At 38.1% G+C, this 20,157-nt stretch overlaps 2 protein-coding genes across 2 annotated transcripts in view; one reads left to right on the forward strand and one right to left on the reverse strand.

Moving 5' to 3' along the window:
• Gli (carboxyl ester lipase-like protein Gli) overlaps positions 1–19,311 on the forward strand; it is a gene marked incomplete at its 5' end in the record, with an annotated part of 26,743 nt that extends 7,432 nt beyond the window's left edge. The window contains 11 exon segments of the mRNA XM_027382188.2: positions 9,080–9,232; positions 9,437–9,590; positions 9,703–9,914; positions 10,108–10,275; positions 10,439–10,640; positions 10,907–11,097; positions 11,316–11,459; positions 11,704–11,864; positions 12,117–12,318; positions 12,879–12,994; positions 16,139–19,311. Of these exon segments, the coding sequence (XP_027237989.2) occupies positions 9,080–9,232; positions 9,437–9,590; positions 9,703–9,914; positions 10,108–10,275; positions 10,439–10,640; positions 10,907–11,097; positions 11,316–11,459; positions 11,704–11,864; positions 12,117–12,318; positions 12,879–12,994; positions 16,139–16,736 (2,301 nt within the window).
• A 389-nt stretch (positions 19,312–19,700) lies between these two features.
• On the reverse strand, positions 19,701–20,157 carry LOC138867861 (putative methyltransferase DDB_G0268948; the record flags this gene model as incomplete). The annotated part of the gene is given in 1 exon segment (XM_070144798.1): positions 19,701–20,157. A coding segment is annotated over 1 exon segment (71 nt), but the record flags the coding sequence as incomplete, so codon positions are not given.

Genomic DNA, 20,157 nt, shown 5'->3' on the forward strand with positions numbered 1-20,157 from the left:
GCGGAGGGAAGTTAAATTCTGGGCGGTGAGAAGCTAAATTCTGGGCGGTGGGGAGCTCAATTCTAGGCGGAGGGAAGCTCAATTCTGGGCGGAGGGAAGCTCAATTCTGGGCGGAGGGAAGCTCAATACTGGGCGGAGGAAGCTCAATTCTGGGCGGTGAGAAGCTAAATTCTGGGCGGTGGGGAGCTCAATTCTGGGCGGAGGGAAGCTCAATTCTGGGCGGAGGGAAGCTCAATTCTGGGCGGAGGGAAGCTCAATTCTGGGCGGAGGGAAGCTCAATTCTGGGCGGAGGGAAGCTCAATTCTGGGCGGAGGGAAGCTCAATTCTGGGCGGAGGGAAGCTCAATTCTGGGCGGAGGGAAGCTCAATTCTGGGCGGAGGGAAGCTCAATTCTGGGCGGAGGGAAGCTCAATTCTGGGCGGTGAGAAGCTCAATTCTGGGCGGAGGGAAGCTCAATTCTGGGCGGAGGGAAGCTCAATTCTGGGCGGAGGGAAGCTCAATTCTGGGCGGAGGGAAGCTCAATTCTGGGCGGAGGGAAGCTCAATTCTGGGCGGAGGGAAGCTCAATTCTGGGCGGAGGGAAGCTCAATTCTGGGCGGAGGGAAGCTCAATTCTGGGCGGCGCGGGGGCCAGGGAGCTGCAGCGGTTAAGGGTGGAAGGGGAGCCGGGTAACGCGATCCCACGTGTCTAGGGAGCCCGGACGTTTACCTGTTTGCAACGTTCTCGGTCGCGGCGCCGAGGGAATGCATGAGATGTTCTGTCCACCGGCTCGTAGTCTCTCTTATTCACGGCGCTAGCGAGTGGATAGACGGGCCGTTTCTGGTGTTCGGTTAGAGGCTGGATACTGCAGTCCTTTCGTTCGATTTTTGCTGCGTGGTGTGCTGATATCAGGCTCTGAGGTGGCGTAAGATGTGCAGCATTAGTGTAGGTATTGGAAAACGATCAAAATTGCATCGCGTGCCGGTTGCAGTGCTGATGGTGGATGTTTGCAACATTCTGATTGATGTAACACAAGGAGATGCAAGGTGGATATTGCACCTTGCATATTGTCAGCAGTCTGCAACACGAGGAGGAACACACACACACACACACACACAGACATAGACACACACACACACACACACAGACACACACACACACACACACAGACACAGACACACACACACACTCACACACACACACACACACACACACACTCACACAGACACACACACACACACACACGCGCGCGCGCGCACACACACACGTGCGTGCGCGCACACACACACAGACACAGACACACACACAGACACACACACAGACACAGATACAGACACAGACACAGACACACACACACACACACAGGCACACGCACGCACGCGCGCGCACACACACACACACACACACACACACACACACACACACACACACACACACACATACACACACAGACACACACACACACACACACACACACACACACAGACACACACACACACAGACACACGCACACACACACACACACACACACACACACACACAGACACACACACACACACACACACACACACACAGACACACACACACACACAGACACACACACACACACACACACACACACACACACACACAGACCCCCCCCCCCGCCCGTACAGTGCCATAAACGTCCACTGACGCCCCGATCCGCCCTGCATGAGAGCCGGGTAGGCCGTCCGTTGATCTGTCTCGTCGCCACCATAAGGCTCAGTCGGACGTGCAAATTCTATCCTAGCAACGCCCTTAGTGGCCGGTCCGCGGGCGTGTGAGACAGAGCATGAGACCGTGACAGTCTGACCGGAAGTCGGAGTGAGGAATCTGTCCTGCCTCATTTAACGCCGCGCAGGAGGACATAGAAGTTCTCGTCTTCTCCCTTATTTGATTTGCTATTTTCTGTTTATTCTGCACTTTCATGGCGGTTCCGTGTCCTCTTGTGAACGCGGAACGGATCTGAACAGCAATGAACTAGAAATCCCATTGCGGGCGGCCGGTGCATGGCCGTGCCTGACATCAGCGCGAAGTGGGTGGTTGGAAGGTGTTCCGGCTGCACGCAAGCAGGCAAGCAGGAGGGAGGACGAAGACAGGCAGGCAGACGGTCAAAAAGATCAGCTGACCTCAACAACATTCGTATCATCGCTAGTGAGGAGAGGGGGCGGGTGAGGGCGAGAGAGGAGGGGAGAGGTGAAGGTCCGAGGGAGAGGGAGTGGAAGAGGGAGAGGGGGATGGAGAGGGAGAAAAAAAGAAAGAGGAAGAGAAGAAGAGGAAGAGGCAAAGGGATAGGGAGGTTTAGGAGAAGAGGGAGAAAGAAGAGAAGGAGAATGAAAATGAAAATGAAAAGAAAAGAAGTAGCAGTAGAAGGGAGAGAGAGAGAGAGAGAGAGAGAGAGAGAGAGAGAGAGAGAGAGAGAGAGAGAGAGAGAGAGAGAGAGAGAGAGAGAGAGAGAGAGAGAGAGCAAGAGCGAAAACGAGAGCGAAAGAAAGAACAAAGAGACAAAAAGAGAAAGAGAGAGAGAGAGAAAGAAAGACAGGCATTGTTGTCCGTTATTACGCACATACACGCACACACTACAAAGGGTACGGACATGCACACACATTTATCAACATGGTCGACACATATTTATGAAGCCCTCAAAATGCGAATACTCTTTCCGCTTCCTGTATAAGAGGATCGATAGGCGGGTGAACCGATGGCAGGGGGCAGGCAGGCGACCAGACGGACAAAAAGTGACGCCGACCTCAGCAAAGTTCGTGTCAGCTCCAAAAACTGTCTGAGCGTGTAGTATGGGCTATATTTCTTATACATTTTTTGTATATTTATGTATATTTGTGTACTTTTGGACAATATCGCAGTATAACGTAGGCAAAAGAGGAATAGGGGTACAGCCACAGTGAGCAATGAAGTTAAATCGTATACTTGGGTATATTTGCACGTGTAGTACGGGGTCACAACGCCGTGTGGTTAGCTGCTCGTATTTCAGAGGGACGTGAGGGGAAGGAGAGAGGGAGATGAATAAGTGATAGGGAAGGGTGGAAAGGAAAATGTTCAGTCGATGTTAGGGAACTTAACAGTGAACGAAGAAAATTGTAGAACCAAAGGGGAAGGAACCGAAAAGGCATCAAAAGAAACATGGATAAAAATTAAGCTAGAAAAATGGAGCAAGAGACGGAACAAGAGGCACAGACACAACCACTATACCCGCACCTTATTTGAATCACCGAGACACTCATAATCAATAGATTGACTACCTTTGCCCGCACACAGCTGTGCATGTGCCGGCTTGGTAAAACATTACGCAGGGTTCCACGCGTTGCTCTGTTAGCGTCTTGGTTTGGATAATTTGCTTAAGTATGTCTTTGTTTTGCGCGTGAAAAGTTCTAGCGTCGTCAGCTTCGCCTTTTTTATATCTATGTATCATACTGACCATTTTTGCATAAACTTTTGCATATTGTTTTGTCATGTATTGTCTGTGTGTGTAATAGACTGTGCTACCTTCATTTGTGTGTGTGTGTGTTTGCTAATGTTGTTTTAAGTGTGTTATTGACAATTTATGTGTGTACTGCTTTTGTTAGTTTCATGCATGTATGTTCATGTTCTGTGTTTGTTTTGATATTTATGTTTATGTTTGTATTAGGTAATGTTAATTGTATATAAGATCATTTTCTCTGCGCGTGGAATGATATATTTCTGCTTGAGTGTGAGGTAGCTTATGTCCATATCTTAGTTGTGCAGATTTTTTATTTTATTTATTTATTTATTTATTTATTTTTTTTTTTTAGAGGGGAGCATGTTTATTTCATACAAGGCCCGAAGAACAATAATGATTCGCGTTCGCATGTGTGCCTGTTACCTGACGTGCGTAAATTGAATGAATAGAGCAAAGCGACGATTATTGACCGCTTATGTTGTTCACATGATCTTACCTTCGCGGGGCAAGGGCGATGAGAACGCGGTTTCCATGGTAACAATAGGCAGACGCTGTATAACTTTGCTAGGATGGAAACTACAGCCTAGCCATGTTCGTAAGCGTCCATCAATCAGCCCTATAATTTCCCCTGAAGTTTTCAGTTGAGTAATTCACAACAAGTGAACTTTGTCAAAGTTCATTGTTGGTTCACAGACACTTGCGAGGTTAAGTGGTGCACGTCTGCATTAAAAGAGGCTAAATTCCCGCTACATATTATCGAACGTGTTGCCTTTATTTGTGTAACGTCAGTTTCTACTGATGGCGTTTTGAGAGGGAAGGAGGGAGAGAGAGAGAGAGAGAGAGAGAGAAAGAGAAAGAGAAAGAGAAAGAGAAAGAGAAAGAGAAAGAGAAAGAGAAAGAGAAAGAGAGAGAGAGTGAGAGAAAGAAAAAAACGAAAAAGAAAAAGAAAAAGAAAAAAGAAAAAGAAAACGAAAGAGAGAGATATAAAGAAAGAAAAAAAGAGATGCAGCTGTAGATATTCAATGTTTAACCACAAACTATATGACACTCACCGTAAAAAGTGTTATCCACACAGAATCGACGGAAATTGTCATAATTTACGAGGCGAGCTTCCCTTTTTTTGTGCCAACGGATATGAAATCAATGACAAAGCCAAAAAAAGCAAAATGTCTGCCCAAGATCGATGTTCGCGCCACAAAATCTGCTGCTGATTTTGCATTATTCCAACAAAAAGTATTGCTAAGGTGTCGTTTTTTTCGAAAAGCCTGCGGTCTGCATGATGAAGAGGAAAGTGGTTCGATTTGAGCCGGATTAAGCCTTCGTCTCGGTTTTCTTTCGACGGATTCCCAGCTGAGGTTTATTTTTCGTCTTTACTTTTGTTTTGTTATTTTCATCATCGCCATCGCTATCGCCGTCGTCGTTATCATTGTCGTCGTTGTCGTCATCATCGTCATCGTCATCGTCAATATCATCATCATCGCCATCATTTTCATCATTGTCCTCGTCCTCGTCCTCGTCATCATCATCATCATCATCATCATCATCATCATCATCATCATCATCATCATCATCATCATCATCATCATCATCACAATCATCATTATGACTAATGTATTATCAACATTTCTATCATTATTACCATTATAATTTTGTATAAAATAAAGTTGTTAGATTCATTGTTTTATTCACGAATAAATATTTAGAGCAAATTTACAACACGTGTTCAGTGACTGGCTTAATTAGTCTTTCTTTTTTCTTTGTATATATAACACGCAAATTAGATGTTGTTGCTGCTAAGGATAGTAATGTTGATGCAAATGACAGTTACACAGGTACAATAATAGCGATACTAATTACAACCATAATGATAATGATAGTGGTGATGATAACGAAGTAAGTGTGGTGACGATGAGATGATAACACTGATGATGAAATGGGAATAATGATTATGACGATGAGTAGGCTTACTATGACTGTTAAAATAAATATTATTGCCATAATTATTATAATGAATGATTATTAGTATAAACACGATTGCTATAATTACTGTAATCAATGTGATTTTTATGATAATGATGTGAAGGTGATAATAACAAGAATGATAACATGGAAAATAATCTTTCTATCCATCTATCTATCTCTATAAATTGTTATTGCTAACGGTAATAAGAACAGAATAAGAGTTTTGATGATAGTTATAATTAGAATGAAAAGAATAAACCGTAATCATATTGATCAAATGATAACCGTAAATGCAATTATGATTATCATATTGATAAAAGTAAAGGTAATTGAATTCTCTGGTGTATAATGTTAACACTGATAACTTTTCTTATTGTAATGATTTAGCAGAAACCATTAATATTATATTACTGTCATTTTCATCATTACTATCATTAGTTATAATAATGATAGTAAAAAAAAAAAATAATAATTATCATTATTATTAATATTATTATTAGTGTTGTTGCAGATGTGTCAGTGGTACGTGTAACCATGTAGTATATCATTATCATGACCGTGATTCTGAAGGTCCTCATTATTATCATTAACAATTATCAGGCATTTCACGTTCTAGGATCCCGTTGGTTCTTCGATATCGGGTCAGCAAGCCGCATTTATAAGCCAATTTGACTTCTGTCTTTCAGAAATGTTGATCATCTGCCAGTCACAGCCGAGAATTAAAAAGAGAACAAACACACTTTCTAACTTTTCATTTCGTCACACTTTCACCACTGCCACAATAGCCTTCAAACTCCATCTCAAGATAAACAAACTCTAAATATCTGATCTTTAGTGTGATTATGAATACCCTGGTGCGATTGACTCATAGGTTATACAGAACCGTCAGCCTGATAAAGTTCCTAGAATGACGTCATGAGGCACTCCTGGGCAGCGGCTGATCCAGAGAACCAATGACTCATAAAGAAGCTTTGGTCACACCAGGAAATTCCTTTGTCTTCTTGTTTTCTCTTTATTCTTGAACATCAACATGGACACCATGCCGTTCCGCTCATTGTTAAGTGCGGCAAAAGGGTTTAGTACGTGCCGAGCATGTTAGTGTTTCTTTGTTAGCAGGCGACATTTTCTTTTAGCTCTAAAGGGAAACTTTGTCTATTTATTGACTCTTGCATCTAGATGTCGTAAAGATTATGCGTTTACCAAAGAGACACTTCTTTCTCAGGCGATGCAGCAAATGCGTAGAGTCCGCTTGACCTTAAAATCGCAGACACAGTGGACAGGAACCGCCCTTCGTTTTCCGCGTTTGGTAAGAAGTGCCCAAGGGAAATAAAGGGATTTAAAGCTTAAAAGACTTTATTCAGGAGGTGAAGATGACACCAGGAAAATAAGGGGAGCTGAAGGGCGTAGGGCGTGAGGTGAGAGCGGGGGAGGAAACCAGGGAGAGGGGGCAGGGGGAGAGGGCATGAGATACAGAGTTCACTGTGGCGTCCGTGTGGGTGAGGCGAGGCAGCGTCTGAGAATCTATGCACAGCTTCTACCTTCCTGCATCAATGCACGCCTCTGCTCGATGGTCTATTACATCACAAACGGGGTATATCATTGGGTCATTTTTTCCGTCGTCTAACTCAAGATTATAGTAGAAAGCATATTATTTAAGATTAATAATATTAGGAAAATAACACTGGTAAACCCTGTAACGTAGCTAGTATCAAGATGGGCCCACAGACGAGCGTCCCTAGATCTAAAGCGTCAGCGAGCCTCTGACCTTGGGGAATATTTCGGCCCAATTTACGACCGTTTTTGTTCCAGAAAGCAAACAAGAAGGCCTAAACAAATATCAGATCATACTTTACATAATTTACGTACGCCTTAAACAGCGAGTACATCCTCACAACTTAGAATTAAAGGGAAAAGACAAGACAAAGCGAGAGACAAGAGAACCGTGCGCTAAAGTACCCGTACACGTGGCAACACTGTAAATGCGATCGCGGCCCATGCTTTCACTTCCAAAAGTTGTTATTCCTGTCTAAACACAAACGTTTGCTTGGTTGTCACGGACACGTTGCTGTTCACACTGCCGTGACATGACAAGAAGGAGGGCGAGGAAAGATGAATGGAAACCCACGGAGCGTATTTGTGAAAGGGAGAGAGTATTACGTGCTGGTGTTTTGTTGTCTTGATCTACAATCTCCTTTTCATGCGTTTATTCGTTAGTACTGACGGTTTATATGATAATGAGCACGAGGATGATTTCATCATTGGCGTTGATGTTAACATGATATGATGCTGATAAGCCGGTTGATATTTCTTAACAATTCTTAGTCATATTATTATTATTCTACTGATACGGTAATTATTGTTATTATTATTATTATTATTATTATTATTATTATTATTATTATTATTATTATTATTATTATTATTATTTTATTTTTTGTCATTACTATTATTATCATTATTATGATTTTGTTATTATTATTATTATTATTATTATTATTATTATTATTATTATTATTATTATTATTATTATTGTTATTAATATTATTATAGTTATTATTATTGCTACTGATCATAGCAGTACTGTCGTTGTTGCTGTTGTATTTATTATTATTGTTATTATTATTACTATTTTCATCATTATCATTATTATTATTACCATTGTTATCATTATTATTATTATTATTATTATTATTATTATTATTATTATTATTATTATCATTATCATTATCATTATCATTATTATTATTATTATTATTATTATTATTATTACTATTCTTCTTCTTATTATTATTATTATGGTTATTGTTATTATAATTATTATTATAATTATTATTATCATTATCATTCGTCTTCATATTATTATCATCATTGCTTTTATTATTATCATTATTATCAATTTTCTTCTTCTTCTTCTTCTTATTATTATTATTATTATTAATACTATTGTTATTATTATGAATGATAATAACACTATTATTATTATTATTGTCATTATTGTTATTATTATTATTATTATCATTATTATTATTACTATTATCAATAATGATACTATAATGGTCATTGTTTTTATTATTTATTATTACCATTATTACTGTTTTTATTATTGTTAATAACATTATATTATTATCATTATTATTGTTATTATTATTATTATTATTATTATTATTACTATTATTATTATTATTTCTATTATTATCATCATCATCATCATCATCATCATCATCATCATCATCATCATCATCATCATCATCATCATCATCATTATTATTATTATAATCAATGATATATACTTTGTTATTCTAATTCTAAATATTTTTCTAATCCATTATCATATAATTAGTAAGCTATCAGTACTAATAGTCATAATATACAATCTTTGAGAAAAAAAATCTGACAGCAGTAGAAGTATTAGACACATGGAAAGACACTGAAAAATAAGCAAGATGAGTGAAAAGCGCTTTAGATAATTATTTACGGCTGCGTTGAAGTCCAAGGTTAGATTTGGCGCGAAAGACAGGGCCGAGGCGCGCGGGCGAGAGGGAAAACGCGGAGAGAACACTTCGTATAAAGAGTATAAACAGTATTTCCTCTTCCTGCTTATCAGGACAACATTCGAGATACTTAAGTAGATTAAAAATATATATTGATATGTTGATTAATTTACTGTCTCTTTTGCACAGCCTCCAAGGTATGTTCAGCACTGGTTCAGCACGTGGCAGGCCCTCGACTACCGGCCAGCCTGCCCGCAGAACTTGAAGTACATCGGTTCTTCGAATGGCATCAGGAACGGGATTCACGAAGACTGCCTGTACCTCAATATATTTACGCCGTCGGCAAGTTTTTTTCTTTTTTTATAGAATTAGTAAAAATACTTGTCTTGGTATATTAGTATGCAGGTCTGAATAATTATTGTCCTTGAGATATTGAAACCTACTCAATTCATATGCAGTGATTCTTTTAGTACTGATGATACACATTTTTGGCCACTTGTAAAATCAAATGAAAGCAAAAAGTACATCTGGTTCGTTTTCATGCAGATATCCATCGGCGTGACTGACCAGTACCCAGTCATGTTCTACATCCACGGCGGGGACCTGGAGCACGGCGCCAGCAACCAGTTCCCGGGACACATGCTGGCGGGCTGGGGGGAAGTGGTGGTGGTTACCTTCAACTACAGACTGGGTGCGCTAGGTCAGTGAGTGTGGGTCGGGCTTCATGGCGTGAGGTGTTGGCATTCCTAGTTGGCATCGCGACGCGTTTTGCAATTCATTAAAATCACTGAATACCCCTTTGGAAATTGCAGGTTTCTTGAGCACGGGAGACGAAAACTCCCCTGGGAACTACGGGCTGATGGATATGGCCATGGCGCTGGAGTGGGTCTACAGGAACATCCGGTTCTTCAACGGAGACCCGCAGAAGATCACGGTGTTCGGCCCGGGGGCGGGAGGGGCCATGGCGGGGATTCTGGCCGTCCTGCCCAAGACCAAGGACTGGGTTCATCAGGTGCTGGCGGAGGTGAGCTTGGCCGCGTGAGCTTGGCCGCCTTCATCAGAAAAGGAGTGCATCTTCGTAGCAGTTTTGCTAAAATGTAGAATATTCAATGGAATGAGGGTATTTTCTTTTTCGTGAGTTTCACCACGCGAACTTCATGAACATAATTAGCATATTAGAATAAAACCTTATGAAATATTGTTTTCTTCTTTTCTAGAGTGGCTCGCCCTTAGCGGACTGGGCAGCAATTGATGACATTTACAGAGTTCAGAATACTTCTCGCGTGTATGGTCTTGAGGTTGGCTGTACAGTGGAATCGTCGTATAAACTACTTCAGTGTCTCAACCGTCGCAGCTATGAAGAACTAGCTTCAGCCCCAATAAAGGTTTGGTTGAAAACGTTTTTTAGTGAAACCCCAAACAGCCGAAAGAATCTATTCCCTCTCATTCCTCATCACTCCCACCGTACTTACAAACAGTGTGCAAGGGTCGTAAACTGTCCCCCCTCGAGTCGATATTTCTAGCGGCTAACTCGACCTCCGCCAACAGCCGGACATCGGCACGTTCGCGTGGGGCCCGACGGTCGACTCCAAGTTCCGTGTTCCGGGAGACGACTGGTACGAGGACTGGAAGGAAGAGGACTGGCACATCCTGCCCGAACTGCCCATAAAACTCTACGAGAAAAATCATCACCACTCTGACCTCCATTATCTGACGGGTGTTAATAGGAACGAAGCAGCGAAAATGGTTTGTGAGTATTCCGTTCTCATATTTTTTCTTCTTTTATATATCAGTGCAAATTTAGTGAAATGCAAGCAAAGTGAAATATTCTTATACTACCCATTATCAATATTAACATTATTAAGTGAGTAAGTGAGAGAGAGAGAGAGAGAGAGAGAGAGAGAGAGAGAGAGAGAGAGAGAGAGAGAGAGAGAGAGAGAGAGAGAGAGAGAGAGAGAGAGAGAGAGAGAGAGAAAAGGAGAGAAAGAAACATTAAGACTTCTCTATTCCCGCCAGTCGACGACAACAGACTCATCCGCGAACGGTATGAGGTGACAGAGGACTTCTTCAACGAGCGGGTCAAAGAGTGGGTCAAACACTACAACTACTCACTCAATCCCGAAGGTGCTTATGATGCCATTAAGTGGATGTACACCTACGGCCCGGATCCCCACAACACTACCCATATTCGAGAACAATATGTTGATGTATGTCGTTCTTTAGATATTTTGCTCTTTATCTTGAAATACTTCGAAATAGAGGTGTATATTTTGTATATTTTAATATATATCTATATCTCTATCTATCTATCTATCTTTCTATCTGTAAGTGTGTATGTATATATTTACAGAATAAAAAAATACATGGTATTTATATAGTACAAATATTTTCAAGAAAAACAATACAGATATTTTCTCCTTTACAGTTGTTGTCAGATGCTCTTTACAAATCCGGCGTCGACCAAATGGTGAAGGTCCTCGTGAACTCCACTGGGAAGAGGAGTGTTCCTACCTATTACTATTTGCTTAATACCACTGTGGACGCACTTAAACTGGACTATTGGAGAGAGGTATGTAGAAGTCAACTTACTGTTGTTGAAACACTGGTTTTGTTTTTAAGATTTATGGAATAGTAACAGTACTACATTATCCTTTTAATGAAGGGTTAATCATGATGATAGACAGTAGCATCATTATTATTATTATAGTGAGAGATTTATTGTCATAGTAATAATGAGAGCAGTAATTATGATGGCCATGATAGTAATGGTAATCTCCATCAACAATATCCTTCATTATTATCATTTATCACAGGTTCCCAACAACATCGAGTATTACTTTGTATTTGGTGCTCCCTTCATGGACCCAGAGTTTTTCCCTGAGAGCATTCGTGTTGCCAGGAACCTTTGGAGTGAAGGTGACAGGAACATTTCTGAGTTCATGATGAAGACTTTCGTCAACTTTGCCAAATGGGGGTGAGTGAAATGGATTTTTATATGGATTTCTAAATGGATGGAAATATCCTTGTTTTCCCCTTTCTTCCATTTTTTCACTTCTGCTATTGCAGCTGCTATTCTTCTCCTCCCTCTCCTCTCTCTTTCTTTTTATTTTTACTTTATTTGTACCCTTCTCCTCTTTCCATTTTACTTCTTCCTTTTCTATTTTCCCTCTCAGTTTCAGCTATCTTCAGTTGCCCTGTAATCACCCTCCTTGCTCTCCCTCCACAGCAACCCAACTCAGACTCAAGTACAAATCATCAAGGTGAATTGGGAGCCAGTGTTAGAAGGGAATCTCAAGTACCTAAGCATCAACACCACCTTTAACACTTCAATGCATTATAACTACCGTCAGACCTACAACACCTTCTGGACCACCTATATGCCACAGGTGGTGAGGGAATGGGTGCCAACTGTCCCTCCACCTATAAATGTAAGGACTCGATTTTTTAAATGCAATTTTTCAGTTACTTGTTAACATGCCAGTAAGATTAAGGCCATTTGCATCATTTTTCTATTCCTCACTGCACCATAGTACATTTAAGGGTATGATTGTTCAAAGATGTTCTTGGACCAATAACCTAAAATTGTTTTTTACATATTTTGTTAATTTAAAGTTCCATCTAAAAGAAAAGCTTTGAAATAGTCACATTCATGCACTACTGTTGTGAGGCTGAAGGCATTAATATAGATGTATCATAGCTTATTTCATTGATGAAAGTTCAAATTAACATGACCAATAATAAATGTATTTTCTGGCAGTTGATCTGAGAACAGCATTGGATGTGCATGACTTCATTCCTTATAGACTTGAATAATTAGAATAAATGTCTCCTATTTAGGTTTAGGATATTCTAAACTACATTTCATTGAATTATTTATGACAAAACTTCCATAGTTTTTTTTTCAAATTGAATAGAAGCGCTTAATTTATCCTTGTTATCATTCTTAAAAGCCAGAGAACAAATTATAAATCTGAATTGTTTTTTGCAGCCGTGGATTCATATGACTGAGCCAATAGTTGCAGCATTTTATGGAGCTGCTGCTGTAGCTGTTTTCCTCCTGGTGATTCTCTTTGTCTGTTGTGGACTGTGGAAGTCTGCCAAGAGGTAAGCTCAATATCCTAGCTGCAAAAGTAGCTTTGCTTTGATTGTGATATTTTTAATAATTGTTGAGTTATGATGAAGAAAAAATTGGATACATAAGATACTTAACTTGATTTTGTAAGGACAGGAGTTAAGAGTACATGCTACCTTTGTTTAAGGCACTTAAATATTTCCATAGGTTTCAGTTTTCAATGAACATGATTATATTAGGTTCAAGATTAAAGATAAAAAGTTTAGCTGTTATTTTAGCTTGCTTTTACATTTTGTTATAATATGCTTTGTAAAGTGGAACGGTAAGGCCAATAATCCATCTTTGTTGGGAATGCACATATTAAAGCTGTTGGAAACTTGGGTAAGTTCTTTGCACTGGTTAATGAAGGAGGTTCTTTACCTGCACAGAGTAAGGATTAATGTAAGGTGAGTTATCTTTATTTGATCATGCTCGTGTACAGTGTCATCAGATGTTTCTCATTTTTCATGTATATTCTAGTTTATTGATGAGTAGAACACATGGCTTGTTTCCTCATTTTTTAAAGAGTTTCAGTAACTGAAATATGTTTTTTGTTTTGTTCTGAAGTCAGGATTATATTAGCTATCCTCAAATTGATCCCAGTTACTTTCAACAAATAACACTTCAGGTATTTCAATATTGCACAGTGAGGTGAGTTTGAAAGTTTGGTTTGCATGATTTACTGGCATGTTTTATTCTTTTGCAGTTAAGGACTGAAAGGTTAAGTCCAAGGAGCTTTTGAAAAGAGCATGACATCTGTTAGTTAGACAAAAGAGAATATAAAGGAAGCTGAAGTAGTTGTTGCCTGTAGAGAAACAGTCAAACCCTTAATTAATTACTATTTTTATTACTCTTGATCTGTGCCCTCTGTTGCACTTTTACATTTTGGGTATCAAAGTTTATAGCATAAGGAAACTTGTAACATGTGTATAACATAACAGATGACATGCATCATTTAAGCATGTCTGCCTATTTGTAACAGCATGATGTGACTTACTGCATAATGTATACTTATTTCATACTTATTATTATGATTATTTTCTTTATGCATTATATGTTTATATATTTTACAGAAAAAGTATATATATATGCATGGCAAAATACTTGAACCTATTTATAGACAAAGGACAATTATTCTTTTGTAAATAAATTTTGAAAATTATTGGGCTCATTTTTCAAAATTGCATTACTTCTTTCCTCTACTCTCAGTTCTTCTCTAACCACCAAAATATTCTTCTACATGTTCCGTCAACCTACAGGCTTTACAACATGAAAGAAATACCTTGTCTTTACTTTCCCACTTTGTATCCCCTTGTTTTCCTTTTTCGGATTCACAGTATAACAACTTTTGTATACAAGGCTGTCATAGATTTGCCTACTTTATTCATACTAAGATTTTGTAAATAGAAGTCATTCATACAGTTGTTTTGTTTCAAAGATAAAGGACAAGAAAAAACAGGATTTGAATATTCATACTATTTCTGAAGTTCATAGACATACCTGTAACTCAAAACAGACCATACTTTGAAATTTGTCACATTTAAAGCTAATTACTGCAGTCCGAAATGTATTTAAACATTTCTTAAGACTCTCCAGTATATACATTTATTTATTTGTATGAATAGTCTGCAACACAGTTTCATGGACTGGCATTTTACTAATATGGTTTCTCATTGTGTATTATAATTAGGGTAATTCATTTAACTGCTGAGGGCATTCTACTATAGTATGCAATAGCTCCTCCATACATTGTTATTAGTTCAAATGACAAAATGCATTCTAGTTAAGTGATTAGGAATTACTGTGTCTGAGTGTACTAATGAATACAGATGCCTTGAGGAATGTTGGAAGATTATTTTGTGGGGAGTTCTTCAATCTAATAAGGACTTAGTTCCTTGAGTATTATGCTAGTAATTTGTAAATGCATAACTTTATGCTAAACAAAATAAATTCCTGCTTTTATAATTACCCAGAGTAATTTTTTGTAGATAGTCTATTTGCATTGATTACTGACACAAAATATAATTCTACAGAACATTTACACATTTCTTCTTTCCACAATAAACACAACACACCTTGGACTTTTTTTGTAACTAAAGGGACTAACAAAAGGTCTACTGGAAATCTGTAATTTGTTCAGCTTTATGTAAAGGTCAGAGTTAAGTAATGATTATGAAATTCATGTGCATGCAAAGTAGATAATGTATTTTGTTAATGGCCCAGCTCCATCATTCAACATTAAACGGATTAAAATATAATATTCTTGTCATTCTTGGTATCATCATCAGTGTTGACAGGTACACCACAACTGTAGCTACATTATTATTTACATGTTTACATTCCTTATGGTACATTTTTTCATGTTCTTTATCTTTGACACTTTTGCCTTACATGTTACTTCACTTCTTTTCTGTCATTTATTGTAAACTTCAAAGTTGATGATTTAAGAATATAGGTATTAACCAGTAATGTTACTTGTTCATAATTTGATTAAGCTAAATTTCATCTTGGTTTTACACCAGCATATCCTCCTGATAATAAAAGACAAATATATTTTCATTTAAGTCAGCTTTCTAAAACACTAAATGCAGTTAAAAAAATGCGTTTGGTTTCATTAAATGCTACATACTAAAATTGCACTCCTACCCCAGACAGAGAAACAAGGCGCTCACAGACCTGGTGTATTTCAAAAGGGACACAGAGGCTCTTAGATTCGGTGGCCGCAGTTACGGTCATGGTGATGATGATGGTGATGATGGTGATGATGATGATGATGATGATGATGATGATGATGATGGTGATGATGATTTACGGGAATATTTAGCAAAACTGGCCCATCCACCTCCTAGTAGATCTATGACACCAAGCACCAATGTGTAGAATACTTCAACTAACAATTAGAAGTTACAGTTAATTACCCTTTTGTTCTCATTAGTACCTTCCATGTTCATTTTGTAATTCCTTTCTTTCTAATTTCTGTGCAATAGATGTGTAGGAAAATGTTAATTTTTTTGAAAAGCAAACTAGGGAAAAACTATGGCCATTTTGATTAGAACGAGGTGATGCCAGTATGTACCTCAGATTGAGGATGGAGGTCCAAGGCATTGTGGCTGACCTCATGTTGTTTCCTTCTCCAGACAGAGGAACAAAGCCCTCGATGATCTTCAGTATTATTCAACGGAGAACCTCACCCCTCAGCAAGAATCAGAAGATTACAAAGTGAGAGAGTATCTCAACAAGCTGGCAAACAACAATCATGATGAAACACCCTCTCGCTCTGTCACTCCATACACAGTTGCTTCAACTGATCCCATCATCCAGACGGATCACAATAACACAAAGTCCAGAGATCCTTACCAGCAAAGTTACTACAAAGATACAAAGACAGCCAAGTCTGTTGACCAGCTTGAGCAGCCTTACCGTCCAGGCTACCAGAACATGATGCCTTCATCAAGGTCTGCAGGCAACATTATTGAAAATTACCATACCTCTTACCATAACCCTGGTGCAGAACTCAATGGGCATTATCAGCCTCAGCAACAACGCTCAATTACTCCAACCTCAACGATACACTCAGAACCTAATGGAAAGCCAACAACACAATACATGATGACACAGCAGGTGACAAAACCCCCAGAAAAAGAAGTGAGAGCTGTACCTCAGCCAGCAACACGAGTCTCCCGCTCTGTGGCCACAATCACCTCCACTTCTGGTATGTTGAACACAGACCTGTGATTTCAGTTTAAGTTGAAAGTCTTACCTAGAGACTATAACTCCTAATTTATGGCATTGTCAATGTATTTGGTGAGTTATTTTCAACTCACTTTTCAACCAAAAGCTAGTTATAGGGGTGGATATGCACGTGCTGGCAAGTGCACTGACAAGCTTTCACTTTTTCTTGACTAGTTTTACTATTGTATATTTTGTATTGTTGCATTTCCCCCAAAATATAAAACAATGCTACACAAATGTTCCAGCATTGTGGCCTTTTAAAGTGCCAAAATTAATTTGCTGACTATGAAAAAATGTAAATAAGAAAATGTCTTTCAAAATTACATGTTTTAAATAAGTATACTGTGGGCTCTAGAGATAACCAAAACCAAATATTGCTTCAAGAATTAGAAGTGTATTTTGGATAAATTAAAAAGTTCTTATGATATCAACTATCTAAACTTTATTTCTTATGTTATTCATTTGTTAAATTGCTATGTTAAATGTATTAACCCGTTCATGATGAGTAAAATTCAACCAATGTTTGGCAAGGCCTGGGTGCAGTATTACTCACCACTACATGCCTGGACTGTTGTTTGGATCATTCCAGCTACTGGAAAGTGTGCTGATGCTGATGTCAGTTTATTTTTTGCCATGACATGATAGGATATCATCCGTTGTGAATGGGTTAAAGTGTAAGACAAGTCAGATGAGTAAATGATTAGATTCTTAAAAATCATAATCTGATGTATTAAAAGATTAGCATGTTCAGAGTTGAATAAAAAATAGAACTGCCAATAGGTTTTGTACAAGATGACTCAAATATGAATAAGACTAACTCAGTCAGAAATATTTTAATGCCACAATTTGCATCAGAATTGTTAGTATTATAATTCTAAGCAGAATAACAGTTTTATAATCTAAGGATCACAATATAAGCTTTTAAGAAGTGACTCAGCCAAAGCTTTATTTCTTTTATTGTGTAAAATGGTGAAACTAGAGAAGTCACAGAGGAGGCCAAAAAAACGAGGAGGAAGAAGAAAGAAAAGACTCTTTTTTCATCTTACACAATTACTTAAATATTAACTCAGCCTGTAAAGGGATGAATAAGAAAATAAACTTGTACCTATTAAATTTGATTTGTTTTGCTTGATTAGATTTTCATAAATGCATAATTCTTTTTGCACATATCATTAACACTACACGTCTTTAGCATTTACCATAAATTGGAGAGAGAAAAGACGGAATGAGACAAATTGAAAAAAATCATTTTAGGTCAAGTTTATTTACATCTTCATTAATATACATAGCAAACAACTTCAAAAATAGAATTCATGATTGATATCACACTTCCAGTTATATTCCATTGGATTTTCAGGAACGAAGAATAATCTTACGATTGCTCCTAGCTCATTTTCCTTTTCTAAAAGGATTTGGAAACACATATCTGGATGAATGTTACTTGTATTGGACTGCATTGCCTAGTTTACTTCTTGAATGTTCATAGGGATGTAAGGTAGAACATACAGATTAAACCTTTGACCGTGGTCTTGGATTCCATAGCCATTCCACATTACGTCTTAACCCCATGCTTCTGGGGATAGCATGTACCTACATGCCATGCCCATTGTGGGTCTAGTTTATTAACTGTCTTTACACATAGATTGTTCCACAAGTACTAAGTCACCAATGAGCCAATAATGAGTATTACCTATCTCACCTGTTTCCCCATTTCCTTGATTTTGGGAAATATTTTCCGGTATCTTATACTGCTGATAGTAATGTCAATAACATTATAATAATTATAATGTCTATAATAGTAATAACAGAATAAATGTTGATAGGATTAGTATAAAGAACTTTTTCCCCACAAACTCAAAGACAGGTGAAATCAGGTGAGGCCACAAGGTCTGCTAATTGGCTGCTTTGTGGCTGAAGAGCTTGTGGAGCCCTCTTAGTACATAGACACATCATCAATGATTTAGAAATAGGACTATGGTTGCCTAACATGGTCAGAGGTTTAAGAATAGATATTAATGATGCAGATTTATTTAAATGTGCAATAATTCACCCATAAACAGCAGGTGACCTCTGTCAAGTTTCTTGAATGCTGGCTAGCCTGTACAAATCTGAGAAATGAAGTTTATTAATTCTTAGGGGGATTCCTCTTTAAATATCAAAGTTATCTGTAAAGTATGAAATTTTACAAATTCTCCAAACCATCCATTAAGCAACATTCCTTTAGTGTTTATTTTTTTCTGTCATTCTAAATAAGAAGTGGCTTTCCTTAAATGCTGACATTAACCACTTGGTGAGATAGCATTAATAATTTCACAAAGAACACTATAATTTTATGAAAAGGTAGGTATTATCAGAAGTAAAAATATATTTTTTTGTTAGTGAAATGAAGTTAAACAAGGAAAGAATCTGGATGAAAGAATAATTTTTACATGTTAATACAAAATGGCTGTTTCTTTAGATTATTTATTGTTGTAGTTTCTCATTCCCTTGATTTTTAAAGTGGCAATGTGATTTGATTGTCTTTCTGTATATAATCCTCTATACCTCACAATTTTTGTAAATAAAATCTCTTTACAAATTTTGTTTTACTGAAGCCCTTAAAATACAGCATAACATTTTTTTCTTCAGATGAAAGAGAGAGAGAGAGAGAGAGAGAGAGAGAGAGAGAGAGAGAGAGAGAGAGAGAGAGAGAGAGAGAGAGAGAGAGAGAGAGAGAGAGAGGAGGAGAGAGAGAGAGAGAGAGAGAGAGAGAGAGAGAGAGAGAGAGAGAGAGAGAGAGAGAGAGAGATATTTTATTGATAATGAAAGTCAACTTATCATTCAATATAGAATTCAATTTTTTCTTCAGATGAGAGAGAGAGAGAGAGAGAGAGAGAGAGAGAGAGAGAGAGAGAGAGAGAGAGAGAGAGAGAGAGAGAGAGAGAGAGAGAGAGAGAGAGAGAGATTTTATTGATAATGAAAGTCAACTTATCATTCAATATAGATTTCTTTAATCTTTTATAAATATGCACAAGCCACATTTAAAAACAGTTATGAATTAACAATTAACATGGATACAATACATATATGCATCACATATTTATAAAATGTTAAAATTACTATAATTATATTTAATTAATGTCACACAAAAGAATGAAAAAATCTCCAATACTTTTTTAGTATATACCAAAATAATTACATGTACTAACACTACCAGTTACTTGATAATTAAAATATTTCAATTATGTACCAAATCTCTCCCACAAACAAAGAAAGCAAATACTCAACATCCTGATTTGTATTTGTGAGTTTCACAGTGAAGATAAGTAACTGAAGGCAGCAGCCACTTGTAGAAAACTCCCTCAAGCACGTATTCATTCTGATGGCTTCCTCCCCATTAGCAAGAAGTAGTGGAATCTCAAGGGGATAGAGGTCTCTTCTGGAG

This window comes from Penaeus vannamei, chromosome 3 (genome assembly GCF_042767895.1).
Source record: "Penaeus vannamei isolate JL-2024 chromosome 3, ASM4276789v1, whole genome shotgun sequence".
NCBI classification, from domain to species: domain Eukaryota; kingdom Metazoa; phylum Arthropoda; class Malacostraca; order Decapoda; family Penaeidae; genus Penaeus; species Penaeus vannamei.